The sequence below is a fragment of the Notothenia coriiceps genome, unplaced genomic scaffold, assembly GCF_000735185.1.
Source record: "Notothenia coriiceps isolate Sejong01 unplaced genomic scaffold, NC01 NC01_scaffold00030214, whole genome shotgun sequence".
Classification (NCBI taxonomy): Eukaryota; Metazoa; Chordata; class Actinopteri; order Perciformes; family Nototheniidae; genus Notothenia; species Notothenia coriiceps.
In genome coordinates, this window is record NW_011362915.1 from 185,595 (window position 1) to 208,153 (window position 22,559).

Consider the following 22,559-nt stretch of genomic DNA (forward strand, 5'->3'; position numbering starts at 1 on the left):
TATACAAGGCTGGTGTGAATGCACCCTCAAATATGCTTTTACCATTCTTATATCATATTAGACTTAATATCCTTTGGTTTTGGACTGAAAAAAGAAAGACCTTTTATAAAGACATCACTTTGGACTTTGAGAAACTGGAATGGACATTTTCCCAATTGTCTGACATTTAATACAATAAACAATTAATCACATAAATATCCAGATTAATTAAAAATGAAAATAATATCGCAGCCCTGCAATATTTCACAGCAATTAGTAGGCAATATGAAATTGATCGTTAAAGGTTTGTGTTTTCACTTTACAGCACTCAGTTGGTTTGAGTTGAGTGGGAAACAAAGAAACCTTTATGTGTTCTCTATGATGTTGATTATTATTATTATGTCCCTCCCCAGGCATTCCCAGCTCCCCTCAGCCCACCATGACTGTAACGTCTCAGCGCCGGCAGCCCCCCGTGGTGCCGCTCACCCTCACCTCTGAACTCCATCTCCAGCAGTCCCCCCAGCAGCTCTCCCCCACCCTCTCCTCACCCGTCAACATCACACAGGTAAGGATCTGCTCTGAGAACTACGAGGGAACACTTTACCCAGAAGTAAAAAAACAAAAACAAACATGATGTTCCTCAGACCTGTAGTGCTGTCTATCAATCATTTTGTTGTGATTTGAGATTTTCACCAAATAGAATCTGTAAGAAAAAAAGAAAGATAAAAGAAAGAAAATGGTATCTACATGAGACTGCTCACAGCGAGGCCTGAAGATTATCTTGAGTAACTAGGTCATGATTTCTGGAAATAGAAGTTTCAAAGTATTTGTTGGCTCTTTGAGAGCAACATGCCATCTACTTCAATTATATTTGAAATTAGGCAGACATCTCCACAATGTAGATTGATAAAGAGCACCACAGGTAAGAGGAACAATATGTATGTTTTACTTTTGAGTGAAATGTTCATTTTAAACATGTGTCCTTAAGCTCTGTAGTTTTAGTTTGCTTCTCTACACTGTAACATTCAACTGGTTTTGTTGTTATGCCATCGCTTGCTAAAGAGAGTAGTAAAAAAAAATCAGTTTTGATATAAGAACATCTCCAAACGATTACCTATGGTCATTAGAATTGGATGGTTTGACGTTTTTTAGTAGAGGAACAGGCAAAATGTATACTAACGAAAGCCTGGCACTCGGAAGACGAGGAACTGAATTGCACTGAAATGCTCTTCCGTACATTTAACTTATGTCACATTTTTCGGGACCAGCCTAAACAGAGTCAATGCGTGTTCCTTCAGAACATGTCCACAGAGTCGCTGACCCTGGAGCAGCAGCTCTCCCAGCTCCCTCTGTTCAACCAGCTGACGGCGCAGGCCCAGGCTCAGCTGCTGAACGACCTCCTGAAGCAGCAGCAGGCGCTGTCGCAGGGCATCCAGCTCATCACCCTGCCCCCCCTGGCCTCCCCCGGGACCAACTCCAGCAGCCCCTCCCCAGACAGCCAGAGTCAGACCAGCGCCAGCATCAGCATCGGCTCGGTAAGAAGACGTTTGGTGGAAGCAGAGATAAAGACATTTTGTTTAATCTTCTAATCATTTTGCCGCCTTATTGTTCTGAAAGTTATTAAGATACACAAAATACATGCCAGGAAATATCAGTATTATTTTTAAGTCACTGGGTTTTGAGACTGATTTTGTGCTCCTTAGGGGAAATGTATATAAACTCATCATCTGATAAGTATGCCTTTTTAACTTTTTTGTTATGTTCATTTGAAGCAAGATTTCTTCCTGTCTTTTAAATCTGATTTATATGTTCTCAATATATAGCACTTTGTAAGCTTTTGTGTAGGATCATTTTCCTATTTTATTGGATGGATGAGTGTGAACTGAAGCAAGCAATTAGATGAAATAAGCTTATGATACACAGTAATACACCACTTTACCTTTACCATTTAACCAAAGTAGGACTAGCAGATTCCACAATCACACTTTCCAGAATCACATCAGAAACAGCCGAAGAGTTTTCGCAATTGATCTGGTGGTGATTGGTATAATTCCCCACACTGTACATAATGATCAGATCGATGCGTGATGCCCTCTCACATCCCGTCCTTTGAGATCTGTGTGTGAAAGACATGAAGCTTAGTGCTAGCTAACCCTCTTCCCTCCAACAGTACCGCAATCAGACTGGCTCACCAGCCACTCAGTCTCCAACCTCCCCCGTCTCCAATCAAGGCTTCTCCCCCGGCGGCTCGCCTCAAGTAAGGGCCCACCCACTGAGCTAGCTGCTGTTTGGGGAAGGTCTTCGCGCCTGGGGGAAAGCTAACTGTAGATGAGTTTAGGCTGCTTTTCATCCTCTGTACCTGCAGTAACCACTCATGGTGTCAACAGCTGCATAACTCATTTCTTCATCACCCCTGTCCCTCACTCCTCACTGTGTGCATGACAACATGGCGATAGTGGTGGTTAAACATGTTAGCAGTTAGCTGTTATCAACCAGTAGAGCTAGGTTTCATAAAGTTGCAAAATGGTGCCTTCATGGTCTCTTCAGTAAAAATGAATAGTCTGACGTAGGGCTGAACGATATACCGTGTCATGGCGATAACCGCGATATTCACATCGCAGGGACGTTTTTATTTATTTATTTTTATTAGGGCGTTCGATATTAAGTAGGTAAATTAAGTCAAACACGTCATGTTACAATTATTTTGCTGCTTGCTACAAAAAGAAAACTTGCGCGGCTCTCATGTCAGGGGTACTTGAGTGGAGTTCTGAGTCTGCATGCACAGCAAACAACTTTTTCAGATGCCTTTGCCGGTGTTACACCATATGAGAGAGGTTCAAAAAGGCATAAAGGAGCTGGTGTATAGCTGTTCTTAATTTTATTTGTATAATGTTGTCTAAAAGATGTCCACTACTGTGCTGCTATTTGCACCAAAAAGGTTTTAATTGTGGAATAAAAAGTTAAATTACCTAATTTGGTCACGTATGTTAATTCCCTAATGTGATAATGAAGCTTCCTATAGTTTAATGTAATACGTTTAATCTCTTGTATCCCTTCTAGAAACCACTCTTCTTCATTCACAGATGAACCCCCTTATTTGAGGGTAAGCAACATGCATTATCATGACGTGTTAGATCATGACTTAAAGTATGATGAGTCAACCAGTTAAGATCCAGACGTCCGTGACTAAAATCCTTCATCCGGTTAAATATAGTTAAAAAAAACGCAATATATATCGCAGGGGAAAAGAATATCGCAATGTCAGTTTTTTTCAATATCGTGCAGTCCTAGTCTGACATCCCCTTTATGCACCACACAGGATTTAGACACTTCTCTCGGGATGAGCTGCAGTTATGATGGGTCTCAGGTTTTTTGTCTCGTTTTGTTACTCCTTACGAATAAACAAATAGAACAACAATAATGTTCTTGACTTTTTTTTAAAATCGTACTATGATCCTTTATCAGCAGTCAGACTTGAAGGGAACATTTGCTGAATTTAAACCGGACTTTAACATTGCAATGTGCAAGTGAGAGATGTTCGGATTTCACTGCTTGTCACTGGAGCCCAGAGCCCCCCAGACAATAACATGGAAAGAAAGCCAAACATTGTTTATTGGCTCAAACCAACCTCATTGGAACGATCCAGAGCTGGTTGAAAGGCAACGCTTCCCTTTAATGGTAAAATGAGCCGTTGGTCTATTGTGAGTCAAGAACACCGAGCTGCTAGTCGGAGCAAAGAGCTACATTCAGTTTACATCTGTTATATACATACACACAAACAAAACATATCACTCTCTCCAATGGGGGAAAGTCATCTGAGCTTATCCTGACTTCAGTAAAACATTTGGCAGAAAGGCAAAGACAGCTTGCATGTGTTTTAATAATACACTTTCTGTGTTTAGTGCTTTTCAAGGTGCAAGGCCACATCAAGTAAAGCAATTACTCACATCAAGTAAAGAAAATGAAATGAAGTTATCAATGGCAATGTTAAAACTAAAATATATAATTTAATTATTGAATAGCAGATCATTTGATTAATGGTACCCTTGGGAGGTTGTTTGTTAACTTAAAAAGTTATGATTGAATTCCATTTCACTCCCACAAAACGCAGCGTGTGTATCCATGTATCGATTGTGTTGGATTTATTTCCCTCCTTAAAACATTTGCCAAGCTGATTTTAAAATATTTTAAATGTAATCACCGTTTGCCTCCATATTGACTTCTTCAGTGGACTGGAAGGATTTCTTTGTGGGGGGCTTTTACTATCGAATTAAGTTGTAAAGCCCTTCGGTTCAGATTTGTTTCAGTTTTAGTGCTTTCCTCATTGCAAGAACATTTCCAAGGGACATTCCAGTATTTGAATCTCTGGCCAGTGTTGTTACACTTTGTCAACCTTGACTACCTAAATAACTTAATATTTTCCCACCATCAACAATGTAGAGATTTAGGAAAGACTGTCTTACTGTTGATCTACTGCAACTTGACAAAAAATATCATAGTTACAGAAATAATCAACACACTGTTCGAATTTGACTGATGAAAAAACTCAAAAGATGAAATAAAGGCTAAAATAATGAAAAGAGAGGTGATCCAATGAAGCAGGTAGTTGTTTCAGCCTGAAAGTTCATCTTCTGTAAATACGCTTTGCAGTTTGGTAAAACTGTTTCTTAAATACATCTTCGTTTGGAAAGCTGCTGTTGCCACGTTTGTGAAACAGCCAGAGTGAGATCTAAGTGCTACGCTGACCGATAGTTGTAAAGGACAAACATGTCAGGATATCACTTCGGTGGAGGAATACTAGAACTTCCCTTTTAGCAGGTTGATTGTGTTTGTGTTACAGTGAACAGGGCTGCTGCGGTTAAAACAGCCCTGTTGTGTGTCCTGTCCTGAGCAATGGGGAAAACAGCCACACTTTCATATTTCCATTTCATGTTTTTTCATTTATTAAAGTTATTAGGTGTTTAGGAGAATCACTTTTTTTAAATTGGTTCATCAACCTCCTCTTTTGTCCCATAACCACGACAGCCCTGGTCATGAAACCCATTTGCTTCTTCGGGCGCTGCTCAGACTGACTGTTGTGTGTTTGCTTGTGTTCGTCCATCGCTGAACTGTCTGCCTGTGGGCCCAGATAACTTGCCTTCTGGCTCATTTAATTACAGACTTTTATATTTAGCTGCGTTCCTGACATTTGTTCTGATTTGTGGGACTCACTTCTCTTTCTCCAGCACATTCCCATGGTGGGCAGTATATTTGGCGACTCCTTCTACGATCAGCAGTTGACATTAAGGCAGACCAATGCCCTCTCTCACCAGGTGACAAAAGCAACAAAAAGCAACAATGAAAAGTATTCCCCCCTCTGTACCTGACTTTATCTTTCTGTGCTAAAGCTGGAGCAGTTCAACATGATCGAGAACCCCATCAACTCCAACAGCCTTTACAACCAGTGCTCCACCCTCAACTACACACAGGCGGCCATGATGGGCCTCACCGGGAGCAGCTTACAGGACTCGCAGCATCTCGGCTACGGTAACCACGGCAACATCCCCAACATCATCCTCACAGGTAGCAACACCACCTGTCCATCAGATACACCTTATTGTACATGTGTGCGAAAAAACTTCCCCAGGATCAAATTAGCCTTTACTGTTTTAACACAAGCAACTACAGGTTCACTGACCTAATGCTAAATGATACTGTGTTGCAGTAGTTGCACTTTAAATACAATATGTAGGAATATATTTATATTTGAATGCAAGTTTAAACAACTTATTTTGTTATTTTAGTTGCCAGGTAGTTTATTAATTGATATTGGTGGACTCGCCTGCCACTGTCAAACTTAGATCGAGTTTAAAAGGTGCCTGCCTGTTTGTTTGGGATGTCAGTTCCCACTTGTTCCTCTGACGTCACGTGTCTCAGTCACAGGCGAGTCTCCGCCCAGCCTCTCCAAAGAGCTGACCAACTCTCTGGCGGGCGTCGGGGACGTCAGCTTCGACGCAGACTCTCAGTTCCCATTGGACGAGCTGAAGATCGACCCGCTCACCCTGGACGGACTGCACATGCTCAACGACCCCGACATGGTGCTCACCGACCCCGCCACCGAGGACACGTTCAGGATGGACAGGCTGTAACGTGAGAAGCTGGTCGAGAACAAGGAGAAGAAAAAAAACACACTAACTTGTGAATGAGAGAACCAAAGGGCCGGATGAACCCTCTCCCTCGTTGCATGGCCGTCCAGCTGTCCGACCTCGCCCTTGACTCCCTTTGAAACGATGCGCCACCAAAAGACAACAGGGAAAAAGACATCCAGTGGCTTGCCGGGGAATGGCCTCGCTGTCGTTTTGAATGAGATTCGTTGCTCAGCGCTTTCGCTAGCCTGCTGTGTTTACAGTGTACCATTACATGCCACATATATTCCAAAAATAGCACATTTGACTTTTTTTCTTTTCATATCCACTTTTGTTTTGTGATATTGGCTCGTAGCAGGAAGCTGCTCGGACGTTGGGCTCAACCCTACCTGTTGTAGCGGCTGTATTAAAAAACAAAAGAAGAAGAAAAACAAACCACAGCCGGTTCGCTTGTCCCATCGTGCCGCGACGGCTTTCTATTTCACACTCAAAGCTTTATTTTTGACAACCAAATGTTTTTTTCATCATGTACTGTATGTTTTGATGCTTTATGTAGTTTCATGTTATTTATTTATTTAGTTAAAGATTTTATATTCCGTTTCATATTTAAATTTGATGCCAAAATGCTCTCTGTACGCATAGTGTACAATTGCACTGATGTACTTTGTGTCTATTTATTAATTACTAACATATTTGTATATGTGTTTGTTAAGCTACTTGGTTAATGAAGGAGTGCAAAACCTCCCCATAGTTGCTCTTTGGTGTTCGATGTGCCATTCTCTGATGTAGGACTTGTAGACGTTGCCATGCTGCAGCCCAACGGTCCAATCTGAATATCATAGTTTTAGCACAGCTCCACAAAATGCTGCGTGCTCCAGAAAAGGGTTGGTTTAACGCCACTTGAATTAACTTTTTCTGAGAAAATCATCAGGTATTTCTATTTAACTAGAAAGCAAGAAAACACGTCCAAATTAATTTTCTGCCAGTGAAAAGCCAATATATATATCCAGACTGAGCGTCTTCTCAGTGAAGAAAGCCGTCTGTTTTTAAACACTAAAATCTTAAATCTTTTTAAGTCGTCACTGTGAAATCACCTGATTTTGCCTTACATGAGTATTCTACTGTTCTACTTAAGTGTCTGATGTGACAACGTATTTTCGTAACTTATTGTAACATTTTCTTGTATTTGAGAGGAACTCAACTTTTGGTCAGTGATATTTGTGATTATGTTGTGTAAGGTTTGACAAATCAATGTACTGTATTTTGTATCGGTACAGTTTATAGCCAAATTGTTGATGTTTTTTAAAGTGGAGCAAAAACACTAAAGTAATCAAAGGATGGGTTTAAAGTGTTTGAGAAGGAGCGCAATTATGGGGAGGCTTTTTGCTCCTTGACAGGGAAGCTCTAACAAAAACGCTAACGACCTTTGCCATAGAGGTCGTCAATAACAACAGTACCATGCAGAGTTTAGGATTTATTTGTCCATCGTTGGATATTGAACAGTATCAACTGCTCTAGATCAGGGGTGTCAAACTCAAGGCCCACGGGACAAATCCGGCCCGCGTCTTAATTTGCAAAGAATATAATATGTTTATTATACGGTTACATGCCGCTTTAGAGAAGCACGTTGTCCATAAACTACATGTCCCACAATGCATCTCAATTTGGGACATGCACACTGAAGAGACTTTCAATGATTTGCCCTTGACTTCTGCTTTCAGACGTAGTTAATTATGAAGTTATTATTATTATTATTATTATGTGATAATAATCCAATATAGAGGCAATAATGAAATATAATACATTACATATATAATATATATTACATTTATATATAGTCTTAAAGTTAAAACCGGTCCTCTGAGTGCAACCATAATGCTAATGTGGCCCGCGATGAAATTAGTTTGACACCCCTTTCTGAATTGTTGTTTTCGTATGATGCAAATTTTAATTTATAAATATGAGGATATTTTCATTGTGATTACTCCCATGTTGTAAACTGGATGAAGTACATACCGGGCCTGTGTAAGAAAGAATATGAGTGTATTTATATATTCAGTATTGTATGCAACATTTCAGAAAGCACCGACATCGGCCCAGCTCCATTCAGTGTTAGAAACGGCAAAAACAACCAGGGATGTAATCGAGTCTAAAACTGTTTACCGGAAAAATGTTTACACATTTCATGTCAAGTGTCATCTGAACATTTTACATATTGATATCATCTCTGAGTTTGCCAAAATGTGTTGAACAAATTGTGTCAAATTCTAATCTGCCTTGGCCTTTTGTCAGAGTTTCCCTGGGAGGTGTGTGTAAGTGTGTGGGATCATGTTTGGTATATTGTAATGTTCATGTACAGACGTGCTAATCATTGACTCGCCTGAAGCGCTGTGGGAAGGTTTTCCAACCCCCTCCCCAAAAGGAATCACGTTTGGTTTACTGCACAACTCTATCTACTGATGTTCAATTGATTCAGTCAAAGTGTTAATCGTCTGCTGTTTCCCTGCATCCAATGTTTTGTTTGCCTTCTTCAGATTTGTGATTCCTATGCAAATGAGACAACAAAAAAACTACCCTTAAAGGAAAAATCCATCTTTAATGTGTTATTGTTTATTTCTGGACTTGAGCTGGATTTGTTCTTCTGAAATGGTGTGGGAAAGCAGGCAAAAAAAGGAAAATGACACCGCAAATATACTGAGATAAAGAAAGATCTGTTGTGTTCGTATCCGGCTGTTTTCTCCTAAATGGGACTGATGTTGGCAGAGATAGTAGATTGGAGGACAGCTTTGAGCGATTTGAAGAAAAGGCTTAATATTCCCCTTTTCAATAATACTGGACACATTTATTTTGTTTTCTAGCAAAGCCCTTTACAGTTCATCCACTGTCCATTTAGCCATTCTTTCTCTATGTTACAGAGCCCCTATGTATCATTTGTATTTATTGTATTGCATTTTTAATATGAATGCAAAACAACATGACCATTCTAGTTGTCTTCTTTTCAGTCAGTGGACACATTTGTAACTGAAGGTTTAGCTCAACATCGGGGCTTTGTGTTAAGAAAATGAAAGAAAAATGAGTGTCGCAGTAGTGCTATGACAATCAACGAGTGAAATCGTACACTGAACTACAAATGTATTCCTACACCAGAGTAACAAGAAACCTAAATCCAGCTTTACTTTAAACGGTTTTTTCAAACCTCGATATGTATCCCTCCACCTGCATCTCTTCCTGTGTGACTGTTAAACATCAGTGCAAAGTTGCTGCAGAAGAAAGAAACCCTTTCTCTTTAATCCTACACTGAACTGATGCTGGACCTTATGAACCAATGTTTAAAATTAATCAAACATTTCACTTTATTTGCTGAAAATATCCGGACATTTGTTACCAGGCCTGTCACATCAGAGGAAGAAAAAGGCCCAGAAATTCACAACACTTTCCCATAATCTGTTGGATTTTTCCTTTAAGCAACTAAAACAAATGTATACAACTCATTCTCTACATATTACATGTTTCCAAATGTGTTATCCCTAAAACAAAATATGTGTTCGAGCCCAAACTCCAGTGTTGCATTGCTAGTAATGCAGCAATTAACAGTAATACAAAAGTGATTTGAGCCCCCCCTTCACTTCCTTCCTGTCATCCTGCTGAATACTGGTCATCCACACTGACCTTGTACATATGCTATAGCTGAAACAAAATGCATGTCTGAACTGACAGTCAAAACCTCTTAACGAAGGCCTTCTATAGCTCCGCAGGTTTGATTTGTGTAACATAACGCTATCACAAAGTCTAAAGCAATGCATGTATGGGTTTCTCCTGTGACTCTGTTACCTCCATCTCTGTATAATGCTACTTCAAGAATGATAAGAGAATGTATTTCCTGTGGCAGCGTCCTAGTTTTAGCCTAATCCTTCAGTCGCCACCTTCTCTTCTTTTCTGAGGAATCACTCTCTTCTCACTGTAGCATCTCACAACGTACGAGTGTAAGAAAAAAACCTGCAGGCCCTCTCCTCTTCTTCAGCACAACCCTTTGGCTTTCTTAAAACAATGGAATCAGGTTGTGTTTTGCAGATTGGCACGTGCACTGATTGTTTGCATACGTGGACTTGAATCTCCTGAAGCTTGTGCATTACGCAGTCGACTGACCTGATGGACACATGGAGCTGATTCTTCTCCCAAGTTATGTACAGGAGTTACATCTGGCTATGCTGAGTTATTGTTGCCTATCATGTCAGCTGTGGGACTGTGTGAAGTGTTTTATTTGTTTGTTTTTGTGCAATGTTTAGTCAACTAGTTGCTTCGCACTTTATTTGTAACTTCCTGGCTCTTGAGCAGGGACTGTTCTGCCCGATGTGGATGCTGACTGTTTCACTCCGGATGTAAACTCCGGAGGTATTTTCATGTCAAAGAAAAAGATGAATACTCTATTTTCCTTTGTAAAATATGTTTTGTCTTGTTTTTTTTTTATCTGTGAAGATTTTAGGGGATGCAAAACTAGAAAGGGCTTACTCCAGTGCAGCTTGCGCTCTCGTGTTGGAACAGAACGGCACTCCGAATGTATTTCTTTGTTGGTCATCCCCCCCCTTCCCCACATTGAGCGAGTCATGGTTCTTACAGTGATAGTGGCAACCTGAAATATACTCATGTGAAGCAGTCTCTGCATCTTGACTACACAACACTAGAGCACACTGTAAATCTAGGGTTCAGGTCACATGAGAACAATGAGATATAATCAAAAGGAAAATGTTTCAAACAACTCTGCTCCAGTACACCATCCTTCATTTAATGTAAAATGCTGCAGAAAAACATCTACTTGCAAAATATTTGGAGGTAGAAAATGTTGTACCACTGAAAAGTTGACGGACTCCAACTGGTCTGCACTTCTGTTGTAGCTCATCAGAGATAGAAAATAACATATAGTGTAACAAATAATTAGATTCCTTTTTTAATTGTCTTTGGTTTGTTGTCAGCTAAGAGCCACATTTATACAAATAATTTAACTCAAGCTAGGCAGCTAATTCAATTAAATTCAAGAAATAAAAAAGACAGTAAACTTTGTTGAGCAGACTTGGATATCTTTGCGTGATCCTTTCTTGGTGGTGAAACATTCTCACGTGTAGAGCATGAATTAGCATTTTGAGACATTGAGGTCATTTCACAAAAAAAAGGCATCTAAAGCTAAACACTGAAACACTTTTATGGCTACTGAACGAAATTCCGTTTCCGTCTCGAGATGAACAAATCACCTCAAAATAAATGTATATTTTCCAAGTTATGCAGTGTTTACTCATCTGCTCGTTATGGTCTGAGCCTCCACTGACTTCTTGAGTTACTTGTTAGCGCAGCTTATGTTGTGTTGAAAAGCAGTGAAGCTGATATGTTGTCCCAAACTGAAGAAGCAGAGCAGTCTTAAACAGGAGTCCTGTGTTAAAAGGCGTATCATTGATCCCACGTGAAAAAGAAAGAGTTGCTGCTCCGTCTTTACTGCTTGTTCCCAGGGTGTTTTAGGTCTGAATAAAATGTCCCTTTAATAACACAGGGTTTTCTAAATGACTACAACTGTCTCTGGAAAAACATAGTTTAAGTTCCACTTAAAGCTTCTAGTGATAATAACATAAACCACTGCTGTCCTGTGAGTCGTAGTAAAATATCTGTAGTTGCCATGTGATTCTCCTTATGTGACCATTTGTTTATAAGATGAAAGAAAATGTCAATTAAATTGAATGTGGAAGACAGATGTTTCTCTGCACATAGTCTTGATTTTCAGAAAATGCTGATTCAAAAAAGCGTCCCGATGTCATTTTACAACGTCACAGCGTGTTTGCTGTGGACGTGCATGGTGTTCGATCCTGTTGTATATTGTCTTTGCTATTGTTTCTATTTTGTAATCTGTATTTCCAAATGCAAAATTTAAAAGATTATTTTGGATATGTGCATGCTTATGAAATGTTCAGAATGTTGATTTCCACTAAAAGCTGTTGAGTTTGAAAAAACGTCACGTCTGTTACTTAAAACAAAATGTTTTACGTCTTCTGCAGTAAAGCCATTAACATGTTATTTCTATATATTTAAAGCTGCTTTACATGACACAAAATATATATATATGTATATATATATATAATTTAAATAACAATTGACTAGTTTTGAAAACATTTTCTCCACACTTCTCTGACATGTTGACACTTTTAAGAGTACCTTCCTCATTAGATATATCATAATTGCTGGTTAATATTCAAATATAATGTATAAAATGTATAATGCACATTATTTACCAAAATCCACATTTATTCATCAGTGACAGTTAAATATTTTCAATAGTTCTTTCAAAGTATAAATTGAAATTTGAATATACAATATAGGATAATATTTAGTCACAAAATTATTTATGACAGATATTTCCGTTTGCTAAACAATTAAAAACAATTTGTCTTCCTGATGCTGCTCCGAAGATTTTTCCCTGATGAGGCGTGTCCTCTGTTGTCAGGAGTTTATATATCAGTCTTTATGTTAAAACATATTTGGTTGACTTCTTACAAGCCTTTGTATATAAGTGATGGTTTTATTTCTGATCCCAGCTGTGCTTTGGAAAGTGTTTCCCAGAATTCCCTGGGCTCGCTCAGTGTCTTCAGACCGCCAGCCGGACCTGCTTGGCTCTGTAAGTGTCGAAGTCCTCAGGGAGAGTGTCTGCACAGAAAACAGCATGAGGTGAAATCACTGTTTGGTTTACAGTCTGAGCACCTTAAGGGTAAATACTCAACAGGCATCAGAAGAGTTACTTTGGCATTTACGACTGCATTCATATCTTTATTTGGCATTTATATTTGCCTATTTCCACAAGCCCTTTATTTTCTGTCAAACACAGGTGAGTCTAATGCTCAGGCATACATTTTTGTCCTAGCTGCATACTTGGATTAACAATAATGGAAAAGGTATCTCACCATTACAGCGATAACGCAGGTTGGCCCAGATGATATTCTCCTGGGAGAAGCAGAAGACTCCCAGTCGACCTCCTCTCATCGTGGCGTCTATGATGACGCCTGTGTCCGCCACCATCTTAGGACCCTCGTAGAAACGTACTCTGCGACAGGGAGAATATAAGTTAGAAACAAATAGATTTGTATTCATTAAAAAACAAGACTATTTGGACTTTAAGTCTATAGACTAAATGTGAATCACCAGACTGAATGCACAGACTGATAACATATCTCTGTTCTAGTAAAGAAGTTTTTTTCCTGTACTGTTTTTCGGTACCTGATGTAGCCGTCTGCGGGTCGGTGCTGGAGGAACCAGCGGTAAGAAGTCTTGTCCTTCCAGCCGACATTGCGAGCGTCTTTCCAGAGGAGTTTGACCTGATCGCTGGTGTCTCCGGTGTGCCACAGGGCGTTCCTCAGGTTCTCCCCTGGACCCGTGTTCGACTTGACGGCCTTTTCAAAACCACAGAAGACAAGCAGCCTGAGTCTCTGGAATAATCCAGTGAGCATGTCATGGAAACTCTTTGTGCTAAAACTACTTTAATGCTTTAGAAAGATCTGATTAGTGTAACATTTAAACACGGATGCACTAAGTAGTTAAAAGCCGGTCACTGAGTTTAGCCCAAACCAAGGCATTACTTCTTCATCTAGTGCACATACTGGTATTCAGTTCCACTAAGACACAAAAAGACAGCATTTATAAACGTATAACTGTAAGTAATGGGTTTGTTAATGTTTAGTTAATAATGAAATAATGCTTTTAGACCATCTGTAAGCCAAAAATAAGAACAACTTTTTGAGTTTGACGGAAAAACTTGCCTAGCATGCTTTTTTGATTTGGCTCTGGACTTTCAAACACTTAACTTCTGGACCAAATTTCCTTTATAAATATTTATACATGTATTACAAATTACAACTGCAGACTTGATGGGACTTAATGGATTCTAAGAACCCTTTACTTGTGATGTATTCATATGTATGACTTCAGATGACTAACTTTTGCAAAGTGGTCCTAGTTAGGATTCTCCACAACAGGGCAACGCAAAGGTTGTTCTTAAAAAAGCCTTAGAACTGATCCATAATTAGATCAGTAATAAATCATTTATTTGGCATTATTAAAGCCATCATTGTCAGCGTAATAAACCTTTATAAATGGAGCCTTATCAGAAAGTGGTACTTGTTTATCTTATAACTATGATGATTAATTTCTTGCTGGCAGGGGACTACCTTCAGCTGGATGCCAGGTTCTGCCACGGCTCTGAACGGGTTCGCCTGCCAGTAGATCTGTTCCACCTGCTTCCACATCACCACGTAGAAACTGGAGCTGTCCTGGTAGCCGAAGATAAATCCTGCATAGTCATCGTCCGTCACCGTATTTACATGAAAGGTCCCTTCAAAGTCCACACCGCTGAAAGCCGTGTAACCTGGAGGAAACATTGTCAGATCTTTTTTCACATTTTTGCCTGAAGTTGAAGACCTGCAGTTGGTTGAAAACATTGTCAATACAATTAAAGAGAGCTGTGATCCAAGTAGTTTTTGGATTGCTCTATGTTGCTCTTACCCACTGCCAACCCAGGATCACTGTTCATAGTCTGGACTATCTCTCTTCCCTGCACAAACAAAAACAAATCTTTGAGATAAATGGTATCGCACCAAAAATATATTAAGGATGTTGGGATCTAAAAGCACATAAATAAAACCTAAACAAGCTAGTTACTTGACCTGGTTCAGCACCACCCAGTTGGGGTCGATCTGTGCGTCGCCCTCCGGATCCAAAACGACGGTCTGGTACTCCCTGAAGTCAGTGTCGGTGACCTCAGCGTTTTCTGGACAAACGTCGATAGTGTCGATGATGGTGTCATTGTCGAAATCCGCCTCGCAAATGTTGCCAACGCCATCACCTGAGAAGATAGAAAGAACGTCTTAAACCCTTTTCGTTATTGTTTATTTAGGAGATTTAGTCAGGGGGTGTTACCCACCGTTCGAGTCCTCCTGCAGCGGGTTGGGGATCAGACGGCAGTTATCCGGACCGGGGGGCAGCAGGTCAGGGATGCCGTCGTTATCGTCGTCATCGTCACACTCGTCCCCCTGGCCGTCCTTGTCCGTGTCCAGCTGGGAGCTGTTGATGACGGCCGGACAGTTGTCCCTCGAGTCCTGGTGCCCGTCACCGTCACTGGACAAGAGAGACTTTTACTGACAAATCCAGTTTTTGGTCTCCAGTACTCTTGTTACATAAATAATTTAAATTAAATATATAGTGGGATTGATGAGGTCACAAGGTACCTGTCCTTGTTGGTGTCACAGGGATCTCCAATCAAGTCGTTGTCAGCATCCATCTGAGGAAGATGAAAATAATAATGGTGAGTATGAGAGAGGACAGTCAGGTCAAGACTAGTCTGCTGTTAAGTTGTTTTTAGGCTTTTTTTGCCATCATTGGCAAGTGTTATCACAATGACTGAATACATAAATTACGGTGCAATGAACTATTGACAAACACAAACTTGTTTTGCTATTTAAATGTAGTTAAAACACCCACACTGTCCAGATGTTACATTGTAAGTCATACATTTAATTAAAATGTTTTATATTTTAATTATTCTACATTAAGGTTTATATTGGCTATAATTGATATTTTCTCACAATTGTCCTATAGTTGAAACCAAAGCATTCCTTTTAATTTAGCGTATCTGAATTGTGTTACATGCATGTCACTGTGTTCTGTCTGTTGAGTTATAACTGTTTGTTCTCAGGCTCTGGACTCAAACACAGTCGACACTTCTTACAACACCGGAGAGAGATTTCTGACCTGGTCTGGGTTTGGGATATAAGGACAGCTGTCGCAGGCGTCTCCCACTTTGTCTCCATCACGATCCTTCTGGTCAGCGTTGGGAACTTTTTTGCAGTTATCCAGGTGATTAAGGATTCCTTGAAATCAATGTTGGAACCAGTGAATATTCATGTAACCACTAGTACTGTCTTTCTCTCATTTTTGTTATATGGCATTTATTGAGCTTTATTCACTATATGTGTCAAAGAACTATACAATCATAACTCATGTTACAGGCCTCACTAATGTTAGTGTTTACAATTATATATATACAACATATGTTTTTAATGTATCAACAGATGTGTTTGTAACTAATATGTGAAATACTGACCATCCCCATCGATGTCTTCATCACACTCGTCACCATATTGGTCCACATCCGTGTCTCTTTGGTCGTTGTTTTTCACTGCGCGGCAGTTGTCGCATGCATCGCCAAAGTCATCTTCATCGGCGTTCCTCTGGTCAACATTAGGCACCAACACACAGTTATCCTGCAAACACACACATAAACAAAGATGAACACAGGCTTATGTGTTTGAATCATGTTTTGTTCCATCTCTGTCACTTCTGTTCATGAACCTGCATGTTGAAGATCCCGTCCCCATCTGCGTCTTCATCGCAGGCGTCTCCCATGCCGTCACCATCGGCATCTTCTTGACCAGAGTTGGGAACAGTGAGACAATTATCCTAAAAGACAAGAAAGTCAATATTAAAGTCAACTAAAATCAGATTTATGAAATGCTTTGAGGACAATTTAAGAACCACTAAAGCTCAAAGAGGTTTACTTGTGAGTTATTTTTGGGGTATTCCAATGATACATAATTCCCATCAGTATTGTATTCTTTGCAGATGACTAAATTGTGATAATTTGTGCTGTTTTTGTTTCACTCTTCTTTCTTTTTCTTTTCTTATGGGGGCTCTCAGGAGACTCACCTTGTTGCAGGTCTTCTCAGGACAGGCCAATTTCTCATCAGGGATACCATCGATGTCAATGTCAGGGCCGCAGTGGTAGCCGTTTCCAGCCCACCCGACTCCACACTGTGAGTAGGGATAATGTTTTATGTACTGTACTGTCTGTTTTTATTGGCCCTGCTGCGTACTGCGAAAAGCACCAGAATACCTTAAGCGCTCAAACAGACCTTTACATTCACAAAATCTGGCACAAAACTTATATGATTCAGAGAGTTTGGCCTTTACATGTTTAACAGCTTCTTACAAACGTAGTAAATTACTTTGAAGCTCTTCCAGACTGTCTCATCTGGAACCTACAAATAATTGTAGCCATAAGAGGGTTAAAGATTGAATGCTCTAATTTTAAAGCAATGTTGGGCTGCAACATAATCTCAATTTCCCACATCAACTCCAACTGTCATTAGTCCCTGTTGAGCGATTTGTTCAGCAAGGATAAACTAATGAATTAATAACGAAGGTCTCACTCAATCCTAAAATATATAAATCCCTCACTCCTTCTTAGGGATGCTGCACAGTGAAATTGCTCATTTTTGGTCTTAGAAAAGAGTCTGAACAAGAAGTAGAATGTTTGATTTATTCACCTGACATTCGATGCGACCCTCTCGATGGACGATGCACTCGGCGCTGGCGTGGCAGGGGTTGGGCTGGCCATTTCCACAGGCTCTCTCTGGCTTACAGCCGCGCCGCTGATCTCCAATATAGCCCGTCTTGCAGGGGCCGCACCTGTAGGACCCCTGAACACACACAGTGAAATGTCCTGTTACATCACTGACAAGGGACAATCGCCAGGCTAGATTTGTATGGTAGTATTGTTGTTGTAAAGGAATCTCCATGGGTGCGCTGAGCAACTGAAGGGAGAAAATATGGACCATCTTGGGTTTTACGTAAATTATACTGACATATTACTTACTGATATTGAAGTGCCACAAAACACAGTGGAAAATCTCTCAGTAAAAACACTAGGAAAAAACAGACTGGTTTTGTTTGCTGCGTTTTCAACACGTGAGTGTGACATAAATTGGATGTCTCTGCTCGCATTGTTTGCCTCAGAATAAATAACACAGTGTATTTTACCCGTTAAAGTATGTCATTGTGACATGCAATGAACCTGCAGGATTGCTGTGTTCTGTGCAGAGGCTTTAAAGGTGCAGTCATTCAATCAGGATTGTAAATACCTGAACGTTAACCCAAACAAAGCCTCCCACCTTTTAGATTTAGATGCTACCAATGCTTTCTCTAAATACATCAATAGCTTTCACCCTATCTTCAATTGACCAAATATCAAATGCTCATGATACTCCTTCTGTTTAAAGTTAAAAAAGTTGTGATTTTAGTTTTTTTTATCTCTACATCTGCCTTTCTTTTCAATATTCAGTGAGATTTTCTGAATGCATGAAGTGGCTCTTTAGAAACATGGTTTGTGGTATAATGCAAAAGTGCATTGAAGTCATCTATCTTATTGGTTGTAGTTGTGGGTTTACTTCAAAGATTAACTCAGTATTGTAAGTTTGTATAGTGATTATACTCACAGGCGTGTTCATACAGACAGAGTTCTCCACACAGCCTCCATTGTTGATGCCTTCACACTCATTGATATCTTTGCAGACCTTGAGAGGACAAACAGACAAAAAAGGATCAAATATCTTCCATGGGCTTTCATATCAAGACGGGAAAAAGTGCAGATAAAAAATGAGGTGCAGCGGATTGAAAACAGTCCTGTGTGGAGGATGAAGGTGCTGCTGAAGCAGACCAGGGCACACTGTGTGACGTACAGAAGAGAGAGAAGAGGTGCTGATGATGTGTTTAGACTGGAGCTAGTGGGAGGCAAAGACAAAAATGTTGACGTGCAGAGAGGACAGTTTCTTATCCCTCAGTTTTAATCAGAAACTATTAAATATATTGTACGATTGCCTCAGTATTTGAAAATTAAACTGCACTTGGAACAGATCAATTAATCGAGTAATTTTGGTTTTAAAAGTATCCAATCGATAAAATCCCCTTAAGGCCTCCCTCACTCCCTTGTTGTAATAGTAGACAGTAGAAGAGTTACAGAGAGCGCAGATTAGAGGAGCTGAACAGTGAGTGTTTGTGTGTTCACCGCTGCGGACCTGTTTGTTGGCGGTGGCGTAGGCGAGTCCGACGCCCTGGACCTGGGGGCCGGTGTACCCAGCAGGACAGGAGCCGCAGCGGAAACCTGGGGAGGTGTTTATGCAGCGCACACCCATGTGACACGGCATAACTGTACACTGCAGCAACAAAGACACAGACACACAAAAAACAACATTAACTACATTTAGTTTTAAATTCTGTACTTGCAGTCTGGAATGTGTACATAGATACAATATCCCTTATGACAAACAAAAAGAGGACATCAATTGTCATATTATAAATAATTATTTTCTGTGGCTTCCTGATTTATTATGTATGATTTAATTTCTTTGATTAAACATGTTTGAACTCAAGCAGGTTTATGAAAACTAATTTAGCTTGTTGACCAAAACACACTTTTTAAAAGTGGTTTGCGTGTTCTTTTGAGGATAATCTACCAGACAAAAATGTAATGTCCTGCTTATATATATATGAATGCTTTTTATTTATCTCTGTTGATTTCAACTAACTCACGGCAAAAATAGTTATATTGGGTAAAAACTGCTTAAGAAAACCAGACTGCAAGAAGACCTAAATAATCACACTGTCAAACTTCACAATTAGTATTAGTATTAGCATATTAGTATATATATAGTATTAGCATATGACTTGGAGGCTATGAATCCTGTAAATCTAAAAAACTATTATTTAGCCATCATAGCGCTGTACTGTATTATATATTATATATAATATCTCTGCGTACCTCGTCGACATCAGTGCAGTGGGTACCGTTGCCCTCCGTGCCCCCAGGACAGGGTCCGCACTTCACACCCTGAGGTGTCTCCTTGCACTTCACCCCTGGGTGGCAGGGGTTCGGCACGCAGGAGGGACGAGGCTGCATTCCTCCCATCCCTGAGGAGAGAGGCAGTATGCTCACTATACTACAAGAGTTCTGCACATTTTTATAACCTTGCTTGGAAGTTCAAAAATTAGAGGTCATCATCAGCATAGAAAGTACTTAGCAAGCTTTCAATTCTTTGAAATTAATGAAAAGTGAAATACAGAAATAGAGTTTTATGTATTTGGTAAACTCACCACAGGCTTCACACTCCATCACTGTGTTCTTCAGGAAAACAATCTCTTTTATCTGAAAAAGAAAAATCAATTAAATATTTTTATGATGCCTCGATCCCTATCCAACATTTGAAAACAAAGAAAATGTTACTAAAATAACCTACTATGGAAAAACGATATCATTTTGAAATTGACATTATTCAAAATACATTTCCGGCATTTTTTAAGAATTTGAATTCCTGATCCAATTTTTATATTCTAATGAATCTGCTATTAATCTGTGAACACATATATAAATGGATCAGGACAAAAAGTGAGCGAATCTTTTTCCTGAAACTTTCAGAATCTCTTTACAAAGAGGGGACACATGTTTATGTATAACATACATGAAAAAGTGAATTTTGCACAATAGGTGACCTTTTAAACTATTTCACCTGTTGTTTCAAAAGCTCTTTGATCTCATCCAGTGCGAAGTTTGTCATTTTTATCTGACTGATAATTTCCCCATCTGAAAAAAAAGAAATCATCATAATAATTATATTTCACAACCACGACAATAATGCCAAACTGATAAACCCTGCCAACATCACACGTACACAATGTAACACAGTGTGAGTCTTTCAAATCCAAATGTGTTGAAGGTCATGCTTTTCTTTTTCTTTGCTATTTAAATGGAGGACTTATATGGAGCACATCTCTAACAAAACCTTCTACTTCTCATCTCAAAGAATTGATGATAAATGTTACCTTTCCCTGTGGGCTTTGGGCTGTCATTTTTAATAAGTGAAAAACCCTCAATACATGATGTCACATCTTGTTTTTTATTTAGATAATGTGGTCTAAATGACAAAGAAATACAACTTTGAAAATAAGGCCTCAAATAACAGCCAATATGTATAAGACAGAGGACTAATTGTGTGTGTGTGACTGGCGTGTGTGTGAGTGTGTGGTAAGTCACATACACCTCTTTAATCTTCCTGTCATACTTAATTCAGGATCCCCATTAGTTATTACCGCAGAAAATTCTGTTCCACATAAAAGACAAAACACATAACCATCACATTCTTTACAACCCACAATACCAACATAACCAAGTTTCACAAAAATAAGAGTATAGGTTTTCAAACTCCTGTTGGCTCAACATCTGGCATCAGAAGCTCACTTAGGAGCAAATATGAAAGTCTGTGGGGGGGGAAACACACACATCCTCCTGTACTACATGATCCAGTGCCTGTCCAATACCTGACACTCCTCAGCCACCAGGCCTCCTTTTTATCCACCGCCCACGCATTCGCTGGAGTCAGAGATGTTTTGATAGTGAAATTGATTTTCCAGATATGGAATGATACAAGATTTTCTGGAGGATACACTTTTCGAGCTTGTGTGCCAACAAGAACTAAACAGTGTGCGCATAGCGTCCTTGTGCTTCTGTTTCTTCAGTGTTACAGTGTGAGTGTTGATCTGGATTTTCTAAAAAATCATATCAACCATCCAACAATGCTGCAGATAAATATGTATTGGGTTTGTCCCAGAAGTTTTACAATCAACAGACACAAGAGTCTTAGAAAATGGAGGGACATTTAGTAGGGTCACTCCCTTTTAACCATATTTAATGTCCGTCATTTTATTTCAGTGTCCAAATTGTGTTTTGGACATATTGATCGGGCCTCTAAATGTTTTAAGCCTGAGTGCCAACAAATGCTTTCTCTGAAAGACATGTTTATGAAGCTTATGGTTAAACAGCAGGGGGATGCTCAGGTGGGGTGAAATCCTTAAGCAACATATTGCTAATTGACCACATCGCCCCCCCCTCTCGCTCTCACCATCCCCTCCCCCGGAGGAGTCGTAAGATGCGAGGGCAGAAACCTCCTGAGCGCCACGAGCAGGAAATGTGGTTTACCCATTATCAGCAACTCTGTTTACTGAATGGATTCCACAGCAGAAAGATGAGATACTGCAAATAAATCACTGCTAATAGGAAGGTAAATGGGACTCTTTTTTTTCGAAAGCTCACAGTGATTATTTTTCCTCATTGTGAGAAAGTACAGACATGTACTTAGAAAGGCTTTGCACAGAAAACAAGAGTTTTTTTCAGAATCACCCAAAAGTTGAATACCAATGAACATATTGATGAAAAAAAAAAAATCTAACAAACCAAAAAATCCTTTTACATTTATTATCTCATCCATCTTAGACTTTTTTGGTCTTGATATTTCTGTTTTCACAAATTCTGTACCCTGGAGTGTTAGATTTTAAATGCCCAATGCCCCCTTCATTTATCAATCGATCAATGGCACACCTTTAATATCCCTTATTGTTTCACACCTGCGCGACATAACTAGAAATCAATAGAAAATGTAAATATTCTCTCACCTCTCTGTCCTGCTGCAGAGTGTCCTCCCATGCAGAGCGCACAGTTCAGCAGCAGAAACCACAGCATGGTGAGTCTGAGCTGAAGATGGTGACTGTTCAGGTAGCTTCTCCTCTCTCTTCTGCCTTCAGACTCTGCGCTCCTCCTGCAGA

General features: G+C 39.7%; 2 protein-coding genes across 4 annotated transcripts; one reads left to right on the forward strand and one right to left on the reverse strand.

The window, feature by feature from the left end:
• Positions 1-389: 389 nt before the first annotated feature.
• Positions 390-7,747, forward strand: LOC104959362 (CREB-regulated transcription coactivator 1). 3 transcript variants are annotated; one of them, XM_010787238.1, is made up of 6 exons: positions 390-544; positions 1,278-1,514; positions 2,150-2,236; positions 5,205-5,291; positions 5,367-5,541; positions 5,896-7,747. In XM_010787238.1, the coding sequence occupies exons 1-6, from the start codon at positions 419-421 to the stop codon at positions 6,105-6,107; spliced, it is 924 nt and encodes a 307-aa protein (XP_010785540.1). In that variant the 5' UTR covers positions 390-418; the 3' UTR covers positions 6,108-7,747. The 3 variants fall into 3 exon arrangements, with proteins under 3 accessions (XP_010785540.1, XP_010785541.1, XP_010785542.1); XM_010787239.1 differs by having other exon boundaries at positions 5,902-7,747; XM_010787240.1 differs by lacking the exon at positions 2,150-2,236.
• A 4,621-nt stretch (positions 7,748-12,368) lies between these two features.
• On the reverse strand, positions 12,369-22,530 carry comp (cartilage oligomeric matrix protein). The gene is made up of 19 exons (XM_010787237.1): positions 22,410-22,530; positions 20,471-20,544; positions 20,058-20,109; positions 19,726-19,874; positions 18,983-19,120; positions 18,404-18,481; positions 17,456-17,608; positions 16,836-16,940; positions 16,482-16,589; positions 16,234-16,393; positions 15,882-16,000; positions 15,359-15,411; positions 15,055-15,248; positions 14,798-14,976; positions 14,637-14,685; positions 14,303-14,499; positions 13,356-13,528; positions 13,043-13,182; positions 12,369-12,788 (listed from the first exon to the last, which is right to left on the reverse strand). Exons 1-19 carry the CDS (start codon positions 22,474-22,476, stop codon positions 12,730-12,732), a joined length of 2,247 nt encoding a protein of 748 aa, XP_010785539.1. The 5' UTR covers positions 22,477-22,530; the 3' UTR covers positions 12,369-12,729.
• Between the last annotated feature and the right edge of the window lie 29 nt (positions 22,531-22,559).

Bases quoted from the DNA above. Each gene is read 5' to 3' on its own strand.
- LOC104959362 (XM_010787238.1), top strand. From the start codon at position 419: ATGACTGTAACGTCTCAGCGCCGGCAGCCCCCCGTGGTGCCGCTCACC. The intron at 1,515-2,149 runs GTAAGAAGACGT...TCCCTCCAACAG, and splicing joins CCAGCATCAGCATCGGCTCG to TACCGCAATCAGACTGGCTC. The intron at 2,237-5,204 runs GTAAGGGCCCAC...CTCTTTCTCCAG, and splicing joins CCCCCGGCGGCTCGCCTCAA to CACATTCCCATGGTGGGCAG.
- comp (XM_010787237.1), bottom strand. From the start codon at position 22,476: ATGCTGTGGTTTCTGCTGCTGAACTGTGCGCTCTGCATGGGAGGACAC. The intron at 15,249-15,358 runs GTACCTTGTGAC...TCTCTTGTCCAG, and splicing joins TGTGACACCAACAAGGACAG to TGACGGTGACGGGCACCAGG. The intron at 12,789-13,042 runs GTGAGATACCTT...TTTTCTGTGCAG, and splicing joins CCTGCGTTATCGCTGTAATG to ACACTCTCCCTGAGGACTTC.